We start from the raw sequence: 22,502 nt of genomic DNA, 5'->3' as shown, positions 1-22,502 counted from the left end.
AAATCAATTAATGGAATCTATTACAACCACAACTTGATAAAGAAAAATCACATGAGCATATCAATCCATGCAAAAAAAGCATTTAACAAAATCCAATACCCATTGATGATAAACTCTCAGTAAACTAGAAATAGAGGGGAACTTTCTCAACTTAATAACAAATTTATTTGGAAAACCTATAGGTAACATCATACTTACTGGTAAGAAACTCAAAGCTTTCCCAATAAGATCAGGTAGAAGGCAAGGACATCCCCTTTCACTGCTCCTCTCAGCATCGCACCGGATGTCCTAACATATGCACTAAGGCAACAAGAGGAGACCAAAGGTGTTCAGATCGGGAAGGAAGTGATAAAACTGTGTTTGCAGATACCATGATCGTCTATGTAGAAAATATGGAAGAATGAACAAAAAAACTCCTGGAACTGACAAGTGGTTATAGCAAGGTTGTAGGATGTTAAGGTTAATATACAAAAGTCCATCTCTTTCCTAGATACCAGCAATGAACAGTGGAATTTAAACTTAGATCATTGCATGTCATTCCTAGGTACAAAGAGCAATGTTAAACGAGCCCACAAAAATGATGCCTTATCAGAGGTTGGAAGAACCATGAAAAGGAATGCTGGGTGCCTAGGTCCCAGTCCCCTCATCCCTCAGCAGGTTGGGTGAGTCCCCTCTCTCCTCTGGACTTCAGATACTCCCTGAGAAAGATGCAGGCATTGAACTAAAGATCCAGTATCTTTCCTAGCTTTCTGAGTCATCTCTGAAAATAGACACATACATCTTCTTCACACTCTCTTATGTTTTTAAAATTACAAAGGTAACACCTGCTTTACCAAAAGCTCAAATGGCAGAGGAGTACACAGAGGAAAGCAGAGAAGTATCCCGGTGCCGCTCTCCGCCTTGACTCTCAGGTCCTCTCCTTCCAGAGCTCACACCCGTCCAAGGCTAACCCTGTGCAGTCCGGGGAGACAGCCACAGGCACAGCAGCTATGTAAATGTAGATTTTTAATGAATTAAAATTAAATAGCATTGATAATTCGTTCCTCTGTGACACTTGTCAAGTTTTAAGGCTAGTGGCTACCCAACTGGATGGCATAGACGCAGGGCAGTTTCACTGCCACAAAGGTTCCACTGACCAGTGCTGACCTCCGGTGTATAAGGAAGACTTTTTCAATTCCTCTCACCTCTGTTCAACACTTACTTCTAGGAGCCTCCACAACTGCCTCCCTCAGGCCCTCTCTGGCTGGGCTCAGTCTACCCAACAGGTCAATGGGGTGAGTTGCCTTGGAAAGGTCTGTCAATTTGCTGATCTGTAATTAAGAAAGATTTGCTTCATTGCTGGGCTCCCTGAAGGTCACAGGTCATGGAACCAGCACCACCCCGAACAGCACATAGAGGTTAAAACCTTAACTAAGAACTCAAAACCTCCAATGTTCCTCAGGGCCATGCTTTTCACAAAGTAGTAAGGAATTCAAAGCCTCAGACCAAAGTCCCAATGTGTCTTACCTCTAGCTCTTACCTCTACCTGAGCCAAGCTGGCCCTGCAAAACAAATCTTCAGGTCACTGAACCATACAAACCATGCTCAATGGGGTCACCTTAATTATTCCCTGGTAAACAGTAGCCAATATTGTTTTCTGGGCTCCAGCTGTCTGCTCCACTGTCTGCCCAGTGTGAGAAGGTACTTGCCAACCGCACACTGCATATCACAGACCTCTCTGCTAATGTATGAAATCTTAACGCATTTTGTTTAGTTTCTCATGAACACTGGGCATGCCTTTGCCTATGAAGAATTGTTTAGCCTTCTGCTAGAATGCCCTTCTCTCCCTACCTGCTGCTCTTCTCAGCACATCCCCCCAATTTATTGGCCAGACAATGCCTACGTTTTCTTTAAAACTCATCTGAGGCATCCTTGCCTCCAAAATACCTCCCCTGTCCTTCGCAGGATGGATTAGGAGCCCCAGTGGCTGCCCAAGAATTTCGATAGAAGACACTTAGAGGGTGAAAATCTGATAACAAGCAGTGAAGTGGGTGTGGGGCTTCTCTTTGCTTCACATTTTATAGCAAAGTACAATTTTTGCTGAGATATTTGCAAGAAAGAAAGCAAAATTCTTAAAGATACTCTTACGCTTAAATGGGAATGAGAAAATACCAGTGATCCATTTCAAAGAATATCTTCTTGAGGAGTAGTGGCTTTGGAGGAGAGCAACTAGAGATTAAAGGTTTACATCTTGCTCCAAGTCACATTTTGGCTCTACTGTTGGCTCCTCCACGTGCCCCAATAACATCCTAGTGTTCTTCTATTACAGTACACCACACCTTGAACCTGTCTGTCTTCTCTACTAGACTGGAAAGGACCATATATTTTATTTATCTCTGGTACTCAGACCAGTCCTTAAAGAGGTGCTCAATAAATAATGGACGGATGGATGGATGTGGATGGATGGATGGATGGATGGATGGACAGGTGGGTGGATGGATGGGTGGAGGAATGAGTGGGTGGGTTGGTAGATGAATGCATGCATGGGTGGATGGATGGGTGGCAGGATGGGAGGAAACATTTTCTTAACCTTCAATTTTACCTTCAGACTGAAATCTCCTAAAGGGCAAAGACCTTGAATCTCGAAATCAATATCTCTGTCTCTTTCCCTGCCCCCACCTCTCCATTTCCAAGAATGCCAAGAAAATATTTTATATTCAGCAACTGCTCAATACAAGGGCTGGCCATTTCCCACCCAGTGAGTGTACTAAAGAAAGATGGGGAAAAGGAAGAAAGAAATCTTTAACAATAAATATTGGATAACAGCATTAAAAGCCTCCCTTTCTCTAATGGATACAATTTGTAGATCAACCTAAACCACGTTCCTCTCTGTGGCATATGATTAAAATCTGCTTTGTTCTTCTAATTTGCTTTTCTCAAATTACCACACTGCTGCTGGCGCTGCAAACTTGGACTTCACGGCTACCCTTGAATTATATTGTTCAGTTTTTCCTTTCTGTTTTTCTTTTGATCAGCACTGAATCACAAAGGTGCCATCTACACCTGGTGTAGAAACTGTGTCCCCAAAGCTGGAAACAAAAGGTGTCATTCAAGGTGCCCCCACCCCACGCTATCATGCTCCTCAGCAGAAATACATTTCCCTTGAGGTATAAGAGCACAAGAGGTGAGGTTATCCTTGACAAGGCTCCAGGTGGTATGGAGTGTTTTTTCCACCCCTGCCTCCAGAGATTTTATTTCTCTCCTGGCTAAGACTTCAAAACAAAGAGCCTGACAAGCATGTAGCCAGTGCCTAAGCAACAAACATTTTGTTTTTATATTTTTCTAAAAGTCCTCTAAATCCCATGGATGGGAATTACTAAGATTTTGCCTTCTGGAATCAATCTCAAAAGTACAAGATAAATTACGATAGAGAATAAATAGAAAATTCTACTGATATCATCCTTCCTTTTTCTTTTCTTTGCAAAATCTTAGATGTTAATTTGAAATTTCAAACTGCAAGCAATGTCCATACCATGTCAAACATGTAAAGGGAAAGGAATGATATCTTTCAATTATCCAGTTATGTTAGATGGCAAAATATTCATAAATACATGATAAGCTGATTGCAATTTTCATTTGAAAATAAACTGAGTCACATGTTGATTAAAAGAAAGTAGAAAGGAGCTAAAACTATGTCCTTCGGTGACAGTTCTAAGACATCAATATTCTCTCTTTACCCAGCAATGTAGCCAGTGTATGGTTCTTCCCTTTTGCTATTTAACAAGTTGTTAATGCAAAAGAATTATATCATTTAGACTACCAAGAAAGATGCAAAATCAAAATAATGATAGTATTAGTACAGTAGGAGCAAGCCTAAAATTCAAGACACCGCACCCGGTCCTAATTTGCTAAATAGGTGACCTTAGGCAAATCACATAACATCCCTGGATTTCAATTTAATCATGTAGCCAATGCACATTATTAACACACTGCTCAAGGATATCAAGAGGCACAAGAGAGAAGAGAAAGGTTGCTGCTAAGAAAAAGAACCAATAGATACTCACCACTACCATAACATTGCAGATGACACACACATACAGATACAGATCACGAGGATGAGCATTATTTTCAGAACAGTGGGCCATAAAAGGTGCATAGGCCAGCCCAGAAAATACCACCAGCTAGTAACATCAAGGAAGAATTATTAGCCAACTTATTAATTCAGTTTTTGTCTTCACTTTTATTAATAAAGCCAATTAGTTACTGATTTTTAGTATCAATCCATTAGTAAATATTACTGTATTTGAATTTTCAATTTGTATGTAAAGGCTCTGGTTCAGTCAATGTTTTCCAAACCAATGTTTACCATCAAGGAGTAGGGCCTTAAAGCAACAAATTATGTTTCTGAGGTAGGAGATAAGAAAACTAAACTCTAGTCTGCTACTATCTAATTCTTTCCCCGATACAGAATAATCATATTTCAAACCTTAGCATAAATACATAGATATATTTAGACAAAATTCTATTGTACATCTAAGATCCAGGTGAAAAGTAGAAAATAAAATTTTCCATAGGAGATATCTAAATACAAATATTAAATAAAGGATAAAATATTGCAGCATAATTTGCAAAGCTGTTCCTCCTATAAAATGTTTATTTAGTTTTGTACAACATTGATAGGATTTTAAGATATATTATCTATTTAATGTTCATGACACTGTCTCAAAGGATAACTTTCCTTGAGTGAAAATGCTATGCTGTATAACTCAGAACCTTAAGGCTGAGAGAGGACATTTTTCATTTGCTAGGGCAAGCTAGGAAATGACGGTTCAAAGTAGGAAAATGCTTTTCCACTGATAACTCTGAGTTGGCTGCCCTATCTGCAGCAGAAAATGAAGAAGCTCTCATTCAGGCCAGAGCTGCCTAACAAAGGAAAAATTACCAAGTACTCTCGGAAAGAATTCCAGAGCTCATAATCCCTTGGTTGGTTCTACAGGGATGCCCCAAGCAGAAAGACAGACCAAAAAGACAGACCCCTTAATCAGGATGGTTTCATTCAGCCCCCATGTTTCTTACCACCTCCTCGATGAGCACTAGGGATTCCCTAATCTTTCTCCACACCAGACCTCTCTTCTGACATTTTCCTTATTTCCAACAGTCCGCCAGATATTCTCCAGTCAGACACCTGCAGGCACCTCAAAGTCAACATGCCCAAATGAAACTCATCCTCTCCTTTGCAAACCTGCTCTCCTTTATTCTGTCTTCTCATGGGTGTGTGCCCCATGCTCAGAAGGACCCTGAATTTGGTTTCACCATCTACTATTGCCATCTTGAAATTCTTAGTGATTCTTGAAGGAGGCCCCCACAAGTTACATGGCCGGCCCTGCCTCTCCCAGAGTGGCCCTGCCATCATCCCTGTCACTGGCACCAACCACCTGGGGCTTATCCTGGATTCTCCCTTCCTTCACTTCTACATACAGTCATGCTCTTTGATGCCCAGGGTTTTACACCAAGCAAAGGCCCATCTTGGTTGAATGCCTTTTACCCTTCTTCAAAGAACTGATTTCCACTCATCCTTTAATTACTAATTGAGACTCATATATACCAGAGATACTTATTGATGCCCCAGTCTGACACAGGGCCTCCTCTCTGCCCTCCACCTACATGTGCCCGTCCCTACATCTGCCATTTGGTCCCTGCATCAATATCTGGTCTCTCTTCCCCCAAATGACTCTGAGCCTACTGATGGCTGATTTTTTTCTTTTTATCTCTAGTTCCAGCTCTGTGCTTGGCACACAGAAGAAATGTTTTTAATGTTTATTAAGTAAGATTCATGCCACTTCAAAAAATTAACTAATTCACTTTTGAAAAAAATAATTGCCAGTTCATACAATTGTCCTTCCCTTTTAGAATGAGCTTCATTTTTTCTAAAGTGATCCTCTCCTTTCCCTTCTGCACCTTCAGGGAAAATCACCAAAGCAAACAGCTCCAGAGCTTATATTACACCTCAAATGCATTTTTCACTGTCCTGGTTGATGAGGGGTGGTAGGGGGTCACTGTCCCTCAGGGTCACTTCTGCAAATGAGAACAGTTGGGCCCCCTATGCCTCTGGGAGCTTCCAGGCACTGCTGGCTTATGCACAATGATGTGTTTGTGCCGTGAAGTTGCCGGAGCTCCCCTGCAATGCCACCAAGAGTCCATGATATAGGAAAGCAAGAGTGGGAAGGGTTACCCGGAGGGACAAGGAGTCTTCTATTACCCCTGGGCCCCCGTGTGCTCTCAGACATCCAACACTTCCTCAGATCGGCCATGATAGGAAATCCTGTTCAAAAATAACCTCTTAATTTTGCTGGGGTGGGAATCAAAGGCCTCATTCTGTCCCCAGAATCCGTGTCTAATCAGTACTTTTGTCTATCATGATAGACACACCTGCCAGCTTTCTTCACTCATTCATTCACTAACTCAGACTTACACTGAACAATATGCCGGATGAGGCATTATAAAGGGAGGTAAGGGCCAAAAAGCCCCCAACCTGTAGGAATTAAGAATATTATTATGAGGCAGATGAATTTCACTAACGCCTTACTATCTCTAAGTGTGGTCCACAGGCCAGCAGCATCAGGGTCACCTGGAAGCTTGTCAGAAATGCTGAATTTCAGGGCCCTCCCCAAAACCCCCTGAATCAGAACATGCATTTTAACAACAGAACAGAAGATCCACGTGAATATCAGAGACTGACAAGCATTTACACATCCTTCTCAAGAGCTGAACGGCAACTCTTCTTAGCCTGAGTTAATTTCAAGCCTCAGCTACAAAACCTGCCCTAATTGCTCTGATCATAATCCCATTGTTTCCCACCTCTGGGTCCACAGCTGGCTCTCTGCTGTTTCACAGGAGGAACAGCCTGAGCATCTCATCACAGAGTGGGAACGCACAAGGGACCGTGCTCTCCACCATGCCTGTCACTCACACGTGTGAATCTCATGCTAGGTTCTCCATGGGACACATTCTGGCATTCCCACTCCCACAATGTTTTTAAGTTTTCCCAAAATGCCTACTTAGAAAAAAAAGTAGCAACTTAAGAATTCAAGTGACTAATGGACCTGATTCAAGTGGTTTATATTTCAAGCACTTAAGGCACTGTTGCTATATATTTTCCAAGATCAAAAGAGGGGCCTCAAAGTAAGAATGGCTTTATCTAATTATTAAAGTTGAAAAAAATCAAGATTCAGCTGAAGAGCAAGTGCAATGGGAAAATGCTTACTACAGCAGAGCCTGACTTTGTCCTACTAGTAACATTGCAATACACACACCCACACACACCCTGTTACTACTAAGAATTCCAAACATACACATACATATTTTCCATGTAGACATGGGTGTTTTTTAATTAATCGATACTGATATTATTTCAAATATTTGGAGGCCCAAGGTGCATAGAAATTCTGTTTTGTTTTTTGGGAGGTTTTCATTTTCCAAGAGGTTCAGTAAATTGATAGTCAACTGAAACCAACTCTTAAGCTTCTTGGCCTCAAAACTCCTTTGCACCATTAAGGATCAATATAGCTTTAATTTGGGTCATATATATCCCTATTTGTGGAGAATTTTTTAAATATTCAATTTTTGATTCATTTAAAAACAATAATGAACCCACAAACAATAACATTAATTAGATAGTTTTATGAAAAATAACTTTCATTGACAAAATAATAACCTAATTTAGTGAAAAGTAGCATTGTTTTACATTTTTGCAAATATCTTTAACATCTGGCTCAAGAAGAAACAGCTGGATTCTCACAACTGCTTCTGCATTGAATGTGTGGTAATATCACTATCATATACAGCCTCTGTAAAACTCCACTGTACACTTGTAAGAAAATGAGACTGGAAAAGGCAAGCAACATCTCAGCAAGGGTGACAAGGGCGAAAAAGTCATGTTTTCAAGAACTGGTGCTGGGACAACTGGATAACCACATGTAAAAAACACAGCTGGACCCCTACTTAACATCCTATACAAAAATTAACTCAAATTAGATTAAAGATAGGGAGTGGCTGTGTGATATTGTAATTTCATAATAAGAAATATATATTTTGTCTTTGTCCCCATTTCTGGCACACAGCTCCTTAAACCCTTCGAATCTCCTAAGTGGTGAGAGCCACAAAAGTGCCTTTTGTTAGGTTAACAAAGTGACTTTTTTTTTAAGTCCCTAAGGATGGGAGCTGCTGCCAGTGGAGCCAGCCATGTGACTACAGGGTCGCAAGTTTCAGCTCTGGAGGTTGAGTTCAATCACCAGTTATTTAACCAATCATGCCTATGCAATGAAGCCTCCATAGAAACCCAAGAGGAGAGGCTTCGGAGAGCTTCCCAGTCAGTGAACATGAGGTGTCGGTGAACATGAGGTGTCAGGAGAGAGGCACTCCTATGTGCAGAGGGCGTGGAAGCTCTCTGTCCTTTCCCCATACCTTCCCAATGCATTTTTTTCCATTTGGCTATTTCTAATTAGATACTTTTATAATAAACTGTAAACTAATAAGTAGAATATTTCTCTGAGTTTTGTGAGCTGCTCTAGCAAATTAATCACTCAAAGAGGAGGTCATGGGATCTCTACTCTACTCTAATCAAATCTACAACTAGTCAGAAGCCCGGTCACAACCTGGACTTGCAATTGGCATCTGAAGGAAAGGGAGAAATCTTGTGGGACTCAGTTGGGGAAAAGTACCCCCTTCATACAGTGAAATTGGTACCAGAACCCTCTTAGGCTATTGATGAGTACACATTTCTTTAAGGAATTAAAAAGTGGTGATGGTGGGGAAGACAGTGTAGCACAGAGAAGACAAGTCATGACTCTGTGGTATCTTACTACACTGATGGACAGTGACTTTAATGGGGTATGCAGGGGACTTGATGATACGGGTGAATGTAGTAACCACAATGTTTTTCATGTGAAACCTTCATAAGAGTCTATATCAATAATGATACCTTAATAAAAATAAGTAAAAAAGTGGTAATGGTTGTACAACCTTGTGCATATACTGAAATCTGCTGAATGTACACTTTAAAATGGTAGATTTTATGGTCTGTGAATTACATATTAATTCAACAGTGAATCAAAGACCTAAATGTAAGAGCTAAAACTATAAAACTATTAAAAGAAACACAGGCATAAGTTGTCTTGGATTAGGCAAAAATCTCTTAGCTATGACACCATAAACATGAGCAATAAAAGAAAAAATAGATAATTCAGATTTCATCAAGTTTTAAACTTTTGGCACCATGAAGAAAGTAAAAAGACAGCCCACAGAATAGGGATAAAAATCTGTAAATCATTTATTTTCTAAGTGGTTCATATACAGATATCTAAAGAATTCTTATAACTCAATAATAAAAAGACAACCCAGTTTATACATGGGCAAAGAATCCAAATAGACAGTTCTGTGAGGAAGAGACACAAATGGCCAGTAAACACATAAAAAGATGTTCAACGTCATTAGCCAGCATGGAAATCCAAATCAAAACCACAATGAGAAACTACTTCATGCCCATTAAGATGGTTATAATCAAATAGCCAGATAATAACAAATGTTGACAAGGAAATGGAGAAATTGAAACCCTTATATGGTGCTGGTAAGAGGGCAAAATGGTGCAGCCACTTAGGAAAACAGTTTGGCAGTTCTTCCAAAGACTAAACATAGAGGTACCCAGTAATTTCACTCTTAGTTATATGCCTGAGAAAAATGAAACATGTTCCATATAGGAACTTTTAGAGGGATGTTCACTGCAACATTATTCACAATAGCCAAAAAGTAGAAACCACCCAAATTTTCATCAACTGATGAATGGATAAACAAAATGTGATCTAGCCTTACAGTGGAATATTATTCAGCAATAAAAAGGAAAGAACTACTGATAGATGCTACCACATGGATAAACCTTGAAAAGTGAAAGAAGTGAAAGAAGCCAGACACAAAAGCCTATATATTGCATGATTCCATTTTTATCAAATGTCCACAGTAGACAAATCTACAGAGATAGAAAATAGATTAGTGGTTATATAAGGCTTAGAAGTTTAGAAGGAAATGAGGGTGTGACTGTTGAAGGGCACAGGGTTCCTATGGGGAGGATGAAAATATCCAAAATTGATGGTAGTGGTGATTGCACAATTCTGTGAATACAATAAAATTGTATATCATAAATGGGTGAATTTTATGGTATGTAATTAGACCTCAATAAAATTGTTGCCCAAAAAAGGCAAACAATATCTTAGCATTACTATGAAAACAGTTTGAACCTAGCAGAGACCCAGAAAGGATCTCAGGGACTCCCAGAGGTCCCCAGAACACACTTTGAGAACCACTGACCCGGACAAAGGATCCTGTGTGTCAATATCTTCTTAGCAGCCATTTCCCCCTTCTCCCTTCCTCCTTCTGAGGAGAACCCCGAGTTTTAGGTTTTAACCCCTCCCATGAAGCCCACCACCAGGAGGGAAGTTGATTCCACTCTGAGTCCCAGGGACAGGTTCTAGCCACCTTAAGCTGATCAGCACATCCCTTCCACTGATTATGGTCACTGGTTCAGAGGTGTCCATGTGACCCAGGAGGTGTGATCAGAATGACTGCAGGACTTTTGTTTGGCATGTTAAGTTAGACATCCTCTGGACGGCATCCCATGAAAACATGAGAAATGGAGCTACTGTAACCATTTCACACCAGTCCAAAGATAAAGCCTCCACAAAAAGCAGGATGGTCTTTGAATTACGTCCTTAACTCAGGACTTGTGGATATATGAGCCAGTAAGTGTCCTTAATGTTAAGGCCAATTTGAATTAGAATTCGTTAGATGTAGTTAAAAACAACCAGTGGATAAACTGTCCAAATGATGTGGAGCTAAAGTACTGCATTCTCCCACAGTCAATACGCTTTGCCTTTGCTTTGAGCACCTCAAGAGATAAGATCTTGGCAGACCATTGAAATCGCATTACTGTTTTTTTCTGAGTATTCTGAATACAAAGAGCTGGCCCATGTAATCTAGGCCTAAAAATGTCAGAGCTGGGCCACAGTATTTAACAAACTGTCTCTCCCTTCTGTTCTTTTGTGTCTGATTTTCAGTGGACTCTGAATGGCATCTGAGATGCGTTTGATAGAGAAAAGTGCTAGATTGTCCTTAGTAGCAGAAAAGGTGTGGCTGTCAGCTGGGCCGAGCTTGGATTTCACCAGCTGGATCACTGTAGGGCTGAATATTTAGCACATACGTATATTTGCATGTGGCTATCCAATCCCTGTTCCAACAGGTAACAAACTCAGGGAGCAGTAACTACTCCCTACTTTCTTCATTTTATTTTTCAACTAAATTAGAAGAGTATTCTATATTTGGATGATGTTTTAACATTTTCCAACATGCTTTTGCATACATCACCTCAACAATTCAATGGAGGCTGGCAATTGAGGAATTATTATGCCCATTTTACAGAGGAAAAACAGTGACTTGCTTAAGTTCTTGCACAATCAGAAAGTGATGGCATTTGGGCTTAAAGACATTAGATTCTAAGCCAAAGCCTTCCCATTCCTTATGATCACTTCAAATATACCTTCATGTAATATTAAAATAACAGTCAATATTTTTTCAGCTCTTACTATGGGCCAAGTACTAAGCATGTGACATATATTCCTCATTTAATCCTGCCAACAAACTCATGAGGTCTGTACCATTATTCCCACTCTACAGATGAGGAAACTGAGACCCAAAGATCACGTGATGTGCCCAAAGTCACCCAGTTAGTCAATGGTAGAGCCAGGGTTCAAACCCGAGCAAGCAGCATCGCAGAACATAAGCTCTCAACCACTTTGCCCTTTGCCCCTTCATCAAGAGTAAAGCCTTACCGGCTGTGCTTGCTCCGTGCAGCATGGCTTGTAGCCACCCAGAACCCACTGCTCAGTAAGAACTGAAGGGATATTTAACAACACAAACAACAAAGGATCATCCAATAAGTTTTCTTGTTCTGCAATTTGATCCTATAAAGAATGCCTAAAATAAGACAGGGCTTAGGTAACATCTTCTTAAATTCTCCTGACTAGTGTATTGTAACAATAATTGGAACTCAGTATGACCTACTCTGAAGGACACTAGTGCTTGCTTAGCCAACAGCCATCCACACCACCACGGACTCCCACACACACACAAACCTCTCCACTGCCTCTGAATGGCCAAGCCCACCTCCCATTACAGAAAGTGAAGAGCAAAGACAGCAGATGCGCATGGCCCTAGACTCCTCTGCAGCTAGGGCACGGGCATGTGATCCAACCCTGGCCAATGGGATCTGACGCAAGGACTGATGGGGCCTCTCAGAAAGGTCTTCCTCCGTGATTGAAAGAAATGCATGAGGAGATACCACCTCCTATCCCGTGGCTGTGTAACTCATCCCTTTATCCGTGATGACTGTAAGTGACATGGCTAACATGCAGGAATGGCAGAGTGGGAAAATGGAAAGCCCCTGGGTCTATGCAGAACTGCTGGACAACCCTGAAACTGCCCTCCCTCTGGACTTCTCATTAGGTAGGATAGTGTCATTATTTAAGCCACTTTAACTTGGCTACTCTCTTACTTGCAGTCAAAACCATCCAAACCTCTCCAGTCTCATGAGTCAGCTACACAAAGAAAGCTCTGGATTTTGAGTCAAATGACCTGGATTCTAATCCACTTACTTGTCAGGTGATCCAAGGCATTTAATCTGTCTGAACCTCATTTTCCATATCTATAATATTGAGGGAACACTCAATAACACAGTAACATCAATAGAGTAGGGATACTGCAGGCTAGTTATGAAAATCACATGAGAAATTTACATGAGTAAAACACTGTCAACAGCACTGTTTTACTCCATTGCAACTGGTCTGGGCAACAATTAAACCATAGACTTATTAAACTGGAACCACCCATCGAACCTAACTCCCTTATTTTACAAAAATGGAAACACTGACTCCAAATGTCAAATGACTCATTCAGTGCCACACACTGATTGGTAACATGACCAAACCATGTTATCTCCTGATTACTAGTCCGGGATTGTCCCATTACCCTCACGTTGGTAGGTAATGAGCTTGATTAAATATCGGGCACTCATTCATTCCGTAAGTGTTTATTGAACATAACTATATTCCAGGTACTACTCTAGGTACAGGGAGCTTCTTGGTGAGCAACAACCATCACAACAAAATGTTCCTACCCTCATGGATTTAACCACCTAGAATGGAAATTATTCCACCTACATCTATAAATATTTACTGAGTGCCTACTCTGTGCAATGACTATGCTAGGATTTCTATTCAAATCCAAATTCCCACCCAATTCCAAGTACATCAGCCATGTTTACCAGGCTCTGCTAAAGAATGAGTAATGTGAAAAGCCTACATTTTACTCAATAGAAGTCAGTATTAAAATGACAAGTTCATTAGAAGCAGCTGTGAATAACCATACTGACACCTGAAAAAGTGGACAGAATGGGGAAGATGGCTAGGACCCCACTCTACTTGCAGCAAGACTGAATGAAAGACATTGGACCAAGCCATGTCCTGCTACAGTCTCTGGACTTAAAGGATCGGCTCAGTTGGAAAAACCCAGTAGGGAGCATTTAGCAACTCCTCTTCCCCAGACCTCCATCTGGGGCCCTAGACTCTCCTTTTGTAAAATGTCCAGCCTCTTCCACCCTAAACATTCATGTGCCAATGACATGATGGACCAGCACCCTGGACTCTATGAAAGAGACACAGCCAGTGACCCCTCTGGAACTAGCTATAGGCTACTCAGACTAGGCGGTTAGGTTGTTGGAAATATGTTATGTCAATAACCACCAAAATTATAAAATTTGGAAAAGAATATTGAAAGGCTGTTGTTTTGCAAGGAAAAAAATTCATGATTCACATTTTGTGCAGGTTATGGAGGAAGGCTGTGTGTGACACTGTGTGACAATCCATACACTCCTTTAACTTTTTAATTCCCTGGAGTGGATGAAAAAGGCAAGCAAAGAAGGAAGGACAGATGGGTTCCTCAGGGCGTGTACTGGTGACTCCAAACGGTTCTTTTTTCAAAATATCATTCTGTTCTCACTCCAAACAAATGGAAAGGGTTTTGTGATCTTATACCCAGAAGTGTAATTTCAATTCCCAGGTTTGAAATAGTATAGGAAGGGATAAGGTCCAGATTAACACAATAAAAGCTCATAATTCATTTTAATTGGTTAAATAATTATGACAGTGTGGGGGTGGAAGGGGCAGAAAAAAAGATGTGCCACAAAATGAAACATTCACTTTTTTTAAGCAATGCCAAAATCAACATTTGGAACACAGCACTTTAACCTCTTTGGCATCAGTTGGGCCAAACAAACTCTAACTTTCCAAACTATTATTAGACTGGCTACAATTAATTGTTTCCCAGAGCACCAGACAACAAAAACATGTCCTGTGGGAACTACCTAGCTATTCTAAGGAAGACTTCATCCTGAAGGGGATAAAAACCAGTAGTGTGAACTCCAAGGGGAAGAGGACAGGGCAGACAGAGGGCTGAGAAGGCAGAGGTGAACCCAACATCCCCTCTTCCTGCTGCTGGCCCTGCATTATCTACATATTCAACATGGGTTAAAGGACCTGTATGTCTACTTCAGAACCTAATGCAAAGTGCACAAAGGACTCTCTCTGGATACAAGACAGTACATGCCAAACGTTTCTGTGCAACCTGGTGGCAGAAAAACTGCCTATCCTGCTAATCCGTTTTTTAAGTTTAGCAGCACTGCTTAGCTCAGAATGAAATTCAAGATCCTTCAGAAAATTCAGTGGGAGCCTACTCCCCTAGGAGATCATGGGGCACCACATTCCTGCCTTAAAACTTGTCCAGCTGTCAACATACAAATCAGCTGCTAATGTCTCCATGTCACAAATTCCCACCAGCAAACAAACAAACATACAAACACAGATAAGACCTTTCTTTCATTGATTTGTTTTGGGGTGACACAGCCCAGAGACGGGTGCCTGCCACTGGGAGACACTGTCCCTGTTCACCTCTCACCTAGCCGTGTGCTGTCTTAAAAACAGCTCAGACCTGGATCCTCAAGTCTCTGGTAGTTAAGTAGAAGAAATCCCAGGGATAAATAAGTAAATAGATTTAAAAGTCAGAAGCTAATAGTGCTGAGCCCTAACAGAAACTTTCCAGATGGTGCCCGCTGAGTGGGTTATAGGAGAGGGCACACAGCTGCCTGCATACACACACACACACACACACACACACACACACACACACACACACACTACACACGCACCAAGAGTTTACGTACGTGCACACACACACTAACACACCCTTGCAGCTCTCACTGGATCTCCTGTAAACCCAAAGGCACTTTTTACCTGAGGATTGGGCTGCCAGAAAATTTGCCTTTGCCCAAACAACTCTCACCTTCACCAACCTGAGCCAAAAAGAATGCCCACCAATATTCCACACGTCAATTTTTCCCAGAACCCAGATCCTGTAGGGCTCCCTTCCTGCTGGCCTTGTAACCCTTTTCGTTTCTCTGAAACACTCCGATTTCACACGATTCTTTTCCAGGCAGCTCCAGTTCCGCACAGCGCACACCCCATCCCTCAAGGCTGGAGCCCAGTGCCTGGCCTCTCTCACTCCCGGGAAACTTCGTAGCCGCCCCACGCAAAAAAGTAAAGGCCACTAGTAGGGGGGCGGCAGGGAGCGGGAGTGCTTCCCTGGAGCTGAGGGCACCTTCGGAGCCTGGGCACCAGAGACAGAATAAGTGAACCCTGGCTGATGCATGCCTTCGCCACGTGGAGGAAGAGAGGAAGGAAGAGTGGGCGACATGCAGGTGCCCCTCTCAGATCTGAGAGCTCCCATTTCCTGGAGGAGGAGGGGACAGAGGAGTTAGAGTCCCCAGGAGGCAGTTGCCCGGAGCCTCCAACCTAGGCGCAGCGAGGCGTGCAGGCAGTGTGCTCGCCAGGGGAAGGGGCCCGAGCGCACCTGCCGGGGACGGTGCCCCCATCGCTGGGTTGGGCTCCAGCCTCAAAGGGCGGAGGAAGCAGAATCTGGTTTTTTCGCCGCTCCCCGGGAGGATTCCTCGCCGCTGCTCGCGCACGCCCACCCGCAGAGGCCCCCAGCCCTGCGCCCCGCGCGTACCCAGCGCGCTCGCCGGGCGCCGCCCGCACCTGGATGTGGCAGGAGATCTCTGAGTCGTCCAGCAGCCGGATGGTGCATTTCATCTCCTGGCTGAGCGATTTGATGCTCGAGCTCCGAAAGTGGATCATTTTCATGGTCCTCCTGCGTCTCGGCACACAGTGGCAGGAGGAGAACATGCACCGCGGCCCGGGGGATCGAGCGGGAGGCTCGGGGCCGGCGCGGTGCTCGCCCGCGCGGACAGACACACTCGCGCACGCACCGTCCCGGACACCCGGGCGCAGCTCAGCCCCGGGACAGCGACGAGCTTCTGCGACCGCACGTGCAGGCGGCCAGGGCGCGGCGGGCGGGTGGGTCCCTCTCTCCCTCCCCTCCCTCGCCTCCGCCTCGCCCGCTGCTTTCCCCGCCTCCGCCCGTCGCGCGCGCTCCTGCGCCTCCCTCCGCCCGGGCTCGCTTGCAGAGGATGCCCCAAGCCCGTGACCCCCGGCGGGAGCGCGACGCACTCGCTCCCACGCGCGCGGAGCCGCGGAAGCAGGAGGCGGAGGGACTGCTGGCGCTGGTGACCGGGGCGCCCCGGCAGTGGCCTGCTCCGCGGCTGCGTCAGGCTGGGCCGGCCGCCTCCTCCCTCCCTCCGCGGCCGCGAGCGCTCTGGCTCCTGGTCACGCTCGTCGCTGCCCTGGGCTTCCCCAGACAGCGCCCTGCTCCGCTCAGCCCCAGGGAACTGGACGCGGGTGAGGGGAGCTCCCGACCTGCACCCACAGGAAGATTTCCATCGCGGGAGACGACTGGACCAAGGGCTAAACCCCGCGAGTGACGTGAAGCCCTGGCACAGCTACACCAGGACTACGGCTAACAGTAACAATCTTAAGTACCCATGAGGATTTGCTTAAGCCTTTATTTAATATTAACTGGGAATCAAGTCCCCAGAAATTTAGAGCCTTCCTTAAGCAATTTCTCATTTACGTCTCCCAACATCTCGGTATGATCTTTGGCGGCAGCACCTCAGACCCAAGCAAGAGGGTCGCCATCCTCCACTCCCCACTTAGGGGCCCTTCCTCCTGCTCCCCTGTTTCCTAGAAAAGGAAATGAGCCCCGTGCGTTTTAGACCAATCTCTGGGCACTGCGACCCTGGAATTCCCTGCCGTTCTCCAGAGGGAGTATCCCCAAGGGATGGCCAAGGGGCAACTGTGGACGAGGTAGTTGTGGGGGCTGACGCACCCAGCAGTGGGAAGAGGAGGGCCTCTCACCCTGCTCCCCTTTCCTGAGTTGAACAAGTCGCTGTTAAGGAGGATTTGTGAGAGGAAGGGCTTCTTGCCCAGCCATCAGCTCTTGCTGCAGCTCAGAGCCCCTTCATCCAAAGATGCACCCAGTCCTGGGAGTGGATGTCGGGGAGGGGGCCCAGCCATTTTGCCTAACTTTGGTGCAGACGGAGGGGCCATGGATGCTCTGGGCCACCCCAGGGGTTGGCTGAGGCTTGGTGGGGCCTGCAGTGCAGTTGAACTTCTCACTCTACCTGCTCCTGCTTCCTTCATACACACTCCCCCACATTTATCACTAAAAAATACCCTACAGGCCAAACTCAGTCTCAATATCAGCTTCTGGAGACTCTAAACTGATAGTTTGTCAAGATACAAGGATTGAGTATATTTTATGTAATGGTAGCTGGCTTGATTATTGCCTTTGAATATTTAGATAACAGTATGTGGACCTCCATGCATACTCCTGCCCTGGGCCAGTGAGTGTTAGGGAAGAGCATGGCCAGGAGGTCAGCATGGAGGTTCTGGGAAGATGCGGACTTGATTCTTGGCACAGCTACTGGCCAACCTTGGGAATCTTGGGGAAGTCTCTTCATTTATTTTCTCAACTTCCAAGATGAGCAAATCTGTGTTTGTTCTGCCCACCTCACAGGCGGCTAAGAAGCTGGATGAAACGACGGCAGGTCATATAGTCTATAATCTGTAAAGCCACATATATGTATGTTTATGAGGTGGCAGTGACGTGACTATCCCACTCCGGTGTGAAAACTGCAGCTGGGGTAGAGTCATCTCTCCCAACCCGAAGAGCAGATCTAAGATACCCCAGAGATCAAAGAAAAATCACCACCCACCACAGCCCAGGCTTTTCTTTGTTAAGACTACCTACTCATCCATCCTTATTACAAAGATCTTTTGTCTTCAAAAGAGCAATGCTCCGTACTCCCAAAATTGTTCTATCAAATTTCAAGGTGGCAGAATGAAACCAACGAGGGCAGTAGGAAAAAAGGCCCACAAAGATCACCCAAAGTGGAATTACAAGCAATATATTTTAGGGAAATGAGAAGAATCTCAGATTGGTATCTGACCTGGTTTATGATGAAGGAAGAGCTCCAGCTGGTATAAAGATATTGGTGCTGGAAGCCCTTGGCACACATGGAAAAACAGGTAGGTAAATTACTGCATATAGTCACCTGGGTCCAAGGAGCCACTGGAGACAAGGCTTTGGGAAACCAAGTGATCATAATCAAAAATATAAGATCAAAAAGCAAGCGGTACTCAAAGAATGAACTCAAGAGGTAAGTTTAGAAGTGGACCACTTACAGAAAGCAATGACACACTCAGAGTCCTAAATTCTTAGGTCAAGTCTATATTCTATAAAAATCCATATTTATTCTACAACAGAACTTAAAGAATTTTTTATTAATTAAACCACAAAGTTAAAATCATTGAAAACCAAACTCAAAATTGTGTCAAAAAGTTGCCAAAGTACAAGGTCAGTTGAATCATCAACCTCACTAGATTTCATGTGTGAGAAGTAGTTTTCAGGAAAAGTGTGGGAATCTGGGAATAGAAATAAGACCATAAGGAGGATCTAGATAATTCCTAGTAACTCAAATCACAAACCCCTCTTGGCAGCAGAAGCAAAGCCTCTGTCCTTATACAATGAGACATTCCCCACCTTGTTTGAAGACTATTCTGACCTCACCTGAGGCAGTTACCTAAAAAAGGGGAGCCAGTCTCTTCCCTAACCCTAGCCCACTACTCTCGCTGGCTCGTAATCCTGAATCAGATCCAGGTATGCCCTGGGAGGCCAATACAATGTCAACCCCAGGAAGAGAAAGAATCTCAAGATTGTGTTAATTTAAATTGCAAAGTATGTGGATGAATAAACATGAATTTCTCAACATGAATATGCACCTTCGAGTGACTCTGGCTTCAGTGTACTATCTAAATTAGTTGACTGACTTCTGAATTCAGCTAAATGAAAATGTGAGAGAGGAAATCCCTTGATATTTGTACAGGAAAGAATTCAAAGAATCAAGAAGGGAATATCGAAGTGGATCTTCCTGTGTAACTCATCTTCTTGTAACCATGTCTCCTGAGGGAGTGTCCACCAAGGCTTTCAGAATCACTTGTGAAGGAAGAGGCCATCTTTAGAAAGTACCACAATGGCTATTCTGTGACCAGAATGCTGTGGAAAACACTGCAGTTGAAGAGCTCCCTGATTTAAATGGGGATCATGGGAGCCTGCATTGGGAGAGGACAAATAGTGGTACTTGACCTTCAGTGCCAGGAATGGCATGGGTATTCGTGGGCAGGGGCCCAAGTAGACTTCCAAGTGACAGAACACATAGGGATTTTGCTGATGGATGAGCATCCAACTAAGGTCCTGTTTGATCTGCATAACAGACAAAACTTCTAGATCTAGTGAACAAAAGCCTAACTAAAACCCCCCAACAAAAATGTCCAAATCTGAGCCTGTCCCCATAGACAACCAGAAACATTTGATTGAGGAAAGGTGAGTCCACCTAGGAGTGAAAACTTTGGCCATAGCAGTAAAGAACCAGCAAGGTTCAGTTCTCAATAAAGAAGTGGCAGTGGGAGAGACTGTAGTGTCTTATGCTCAGTGGTAGTAGCTCTGCTTCTTACCAAAAATCTTCCCAACCCTGGGGTCACAGCACTTTGGTGACCCACAAAAGGAAAACAGGTGGGCTGGCCACAATATTTTGATGATCAAAAATACTGTGTATTGATAAAAAAAAAATTAAGTACTTTTACACCCATTAAAAGTTAATCATTGAAAAATACACATGAGCAAGATCTATATGAAGAAGTCTACAAAACCCTAATAAAAGACATCAAAAAGAACTAAATAAATGGAGAGCTACTCCATGTTCATGGATAGGAAGACTCAAATTGTTAAGACATCATTCTCATTCTTTTCAACTTTCTCTATGGACTCAACGCAATTCAAATCAAAGTCCCAGCAAGTTATTTTGTGGATACTGACAAATTTTTTCTAGTGTTTATATGGCAAAGCAAAAGACCAAAACAGCCAATACAGTCCTGGAAAAAAACAGAGGGCTGATACTACCTCACTTCAAGACAATATAAAGCTACAGTGATCAAGACAGTGTGGCACTGGAAAAGAACAGACAAATCAACAGAACAGAACAGAGAGCTCAGAAATAGAACTACACAAATATAGTAAAACTGATGTTTGTCAAAGAAGCAATGGAAAAAGGATAGTGTTTTGTGTGAGTTTTTTTAACTATCCTTTTTATGTGCTATAACTGGACAAGCCACATGCAAAAAAAATAATAAATCTAAATACAGACCTTAGACTGCTCATAAAAATGGACTCAAAATGGGCCACAGACCTAAATATAAAATTTGAAACTATACAACTTCTTGAAGATAAATAAAGGAGAAAATCTAGGTAACCTTGAGTTTGGCAATGGCTTTCTGGATACAAAGCACAATAAGTTGGCCTTCATTAAAATTAAAAATTGCTCTGCAAAAGACACTGTTAAGAGAGTGAGGAGGGAGGCAAGCCACAGACCGGAAGAAAAGAATAGCAAAACAGATATCAGACAAAGGACTTGCATCCAAAATATACAAACAAGAGTTAAAACTCAAAATAACAAATAGCCCGATTAAAAATAGGCAAAAAATCTGAACACTTCACCAAAGATATACAAATGGCAAATAAGCATATGAAAAGATTCTCAACATTATAGATCACTAGAGAATTGCAAAAATTAGCAATACTGAGATGCTACTACACACCTATTAGAACAGCTAAAATTCAAACTGACAATACCAACTGATGAGGATGTGGAGCAAGAGGAACTCTTATTCATCACTGACTGGAATGTAAAATGGCACAGCCACTTTGGAAGACAGTCTGGTAGTTTATTACAAAGCTAAACATAGGTTTACCATACAATCCAGCAATTATGCTGCTCGTATTAACCCAAATGAATTGAAAATTATGTCCACACAAAAATGTGTACAATGTTTATAGCAGCTTTATTCATATTTGCCAAAAATCGGAAACATCCAAGATGTCCTTCAATAGGTGAATAAACAAACAGTGGTACATCCATACAATGGAATATTACTCAGCATTAAGAACAAATGAACTATCAAGCCACAAAAACACATGGAGGAAACTTAAATTCACATTGTTATGTGAAAGAAACCAGTCTCAAAGTGCTACATGCTGTATGATTCCAACCATATGATGACATTCTGAAAAAGGTGAAGATGATAATAACAGGGCAAACTATTGGGGGAAGGTAGGATTTATGGAAACTCTTTGTACTTTCTGCACCTAAAAATGCTTTTTAAAAAACTAAGTATATTAAAAAATTACACTTTTGTATTAAAATGTCAATCTCAACCATATGAGGACACAGTAAGAAAGCATCTATCTGCAAGCTTCAAAGGCTGGTTTCACCCAGAACCAATCTGGCTGGCACCTAACCTTGGATTTGCAGCTTCCAGAATGTTAGAAAATACATTTCTGTTGATTAAGAAAAAAAAAATCACTGAAAATATTTTGAGCACTATTTACATGGCTTCTTCTATGAAATTCCCACATTCAGTAAATAATATTTTGAGGAATATAACTGCATTATTGACTTGTCACCAGAGAGCACTCAGCAATGGCAACATAACATATCTCCTGCTTGTGGCTTTGATTTGCTTATTAGACCATCACAATCCATCTGAAGGTCAGTTTCACTGTAGTTTGTTTTTTTCTCAGTGTGATGCCTTGTCTTTTGGATGAACATAAAATTATTTCATATTCTTTTTCAATTAATTTCACAGATTTTTACAATATTTTTCTACTAATGTAAAAGTTCATCTGGTTTTTTGTTGTTGATATGATTTGCTATTAAATGGCTGGTTTCTATTAATTCTTCCCATTGTTGTTTCTTGGGTTTTTTTTTTTTTGAGTCAACTGAAGTCAGATCATTGAATTTCTTTGTATTTTGAAAGCAAGAATAATAAACATAATTTAATTATCCTCATTAAATGTGCCTTTACAATTTCATACTAGTTTTCACTACATTTTATGCTGTCTGAGTGTAGTAATAGTTA

General features: G+C 42.6%; 1 protein-coding gene across 3 annotated transcripts in view; it reads right to left on the bottom strand.

Moving 5' to 3' along the window:
• The window catches only part of FRMD3 (FERM domain containing 3), a 267,152-nt gene extending 250,691 nt beyond the window's left edge, over positions 1–16,461 (bottom strand). For 2 of the 3 annotated variants that reach the window (XM_036904323.2, XM_057498554.1), the window contains exon 1: positions 16,170–16,461. In XM_036904323.2, the coding sequence (XP_036760218.2) occupies positions 16,170–16,316 (147 nt within the window). In that variant the 5' untranslated portion in view covers positions 16,317–16,461. The remainder of the gene's footprint in view (positions 1–16,169) is intronic. The other variant, XM_036904324.2, reaches the window with a different exon arrangement.
• Between the last annotated feature and the right edge of the window lie 6,041 nt (positions 16,462–22,502).

Source organism: Manis pentadactyla, chromosome 3 (genome assembly GCF_030020395.1).
Source record: "Manis pentadactyla isolate mManPen7 chromosome 3, mManPen7.hap1, whole genome shotgun sequence".
Classification (NCBI taxonomy): domain Eukaryota; kingdom Metazoa; phylum Chordata; class Mammalia; order Pholidota; family Manidae; genus Manis; species Manis pentadactyla.
Note: the sequence above shows the minus strand (reverse complement) of the source record. Positions and strands in the feature narration are given on the sequence as shown.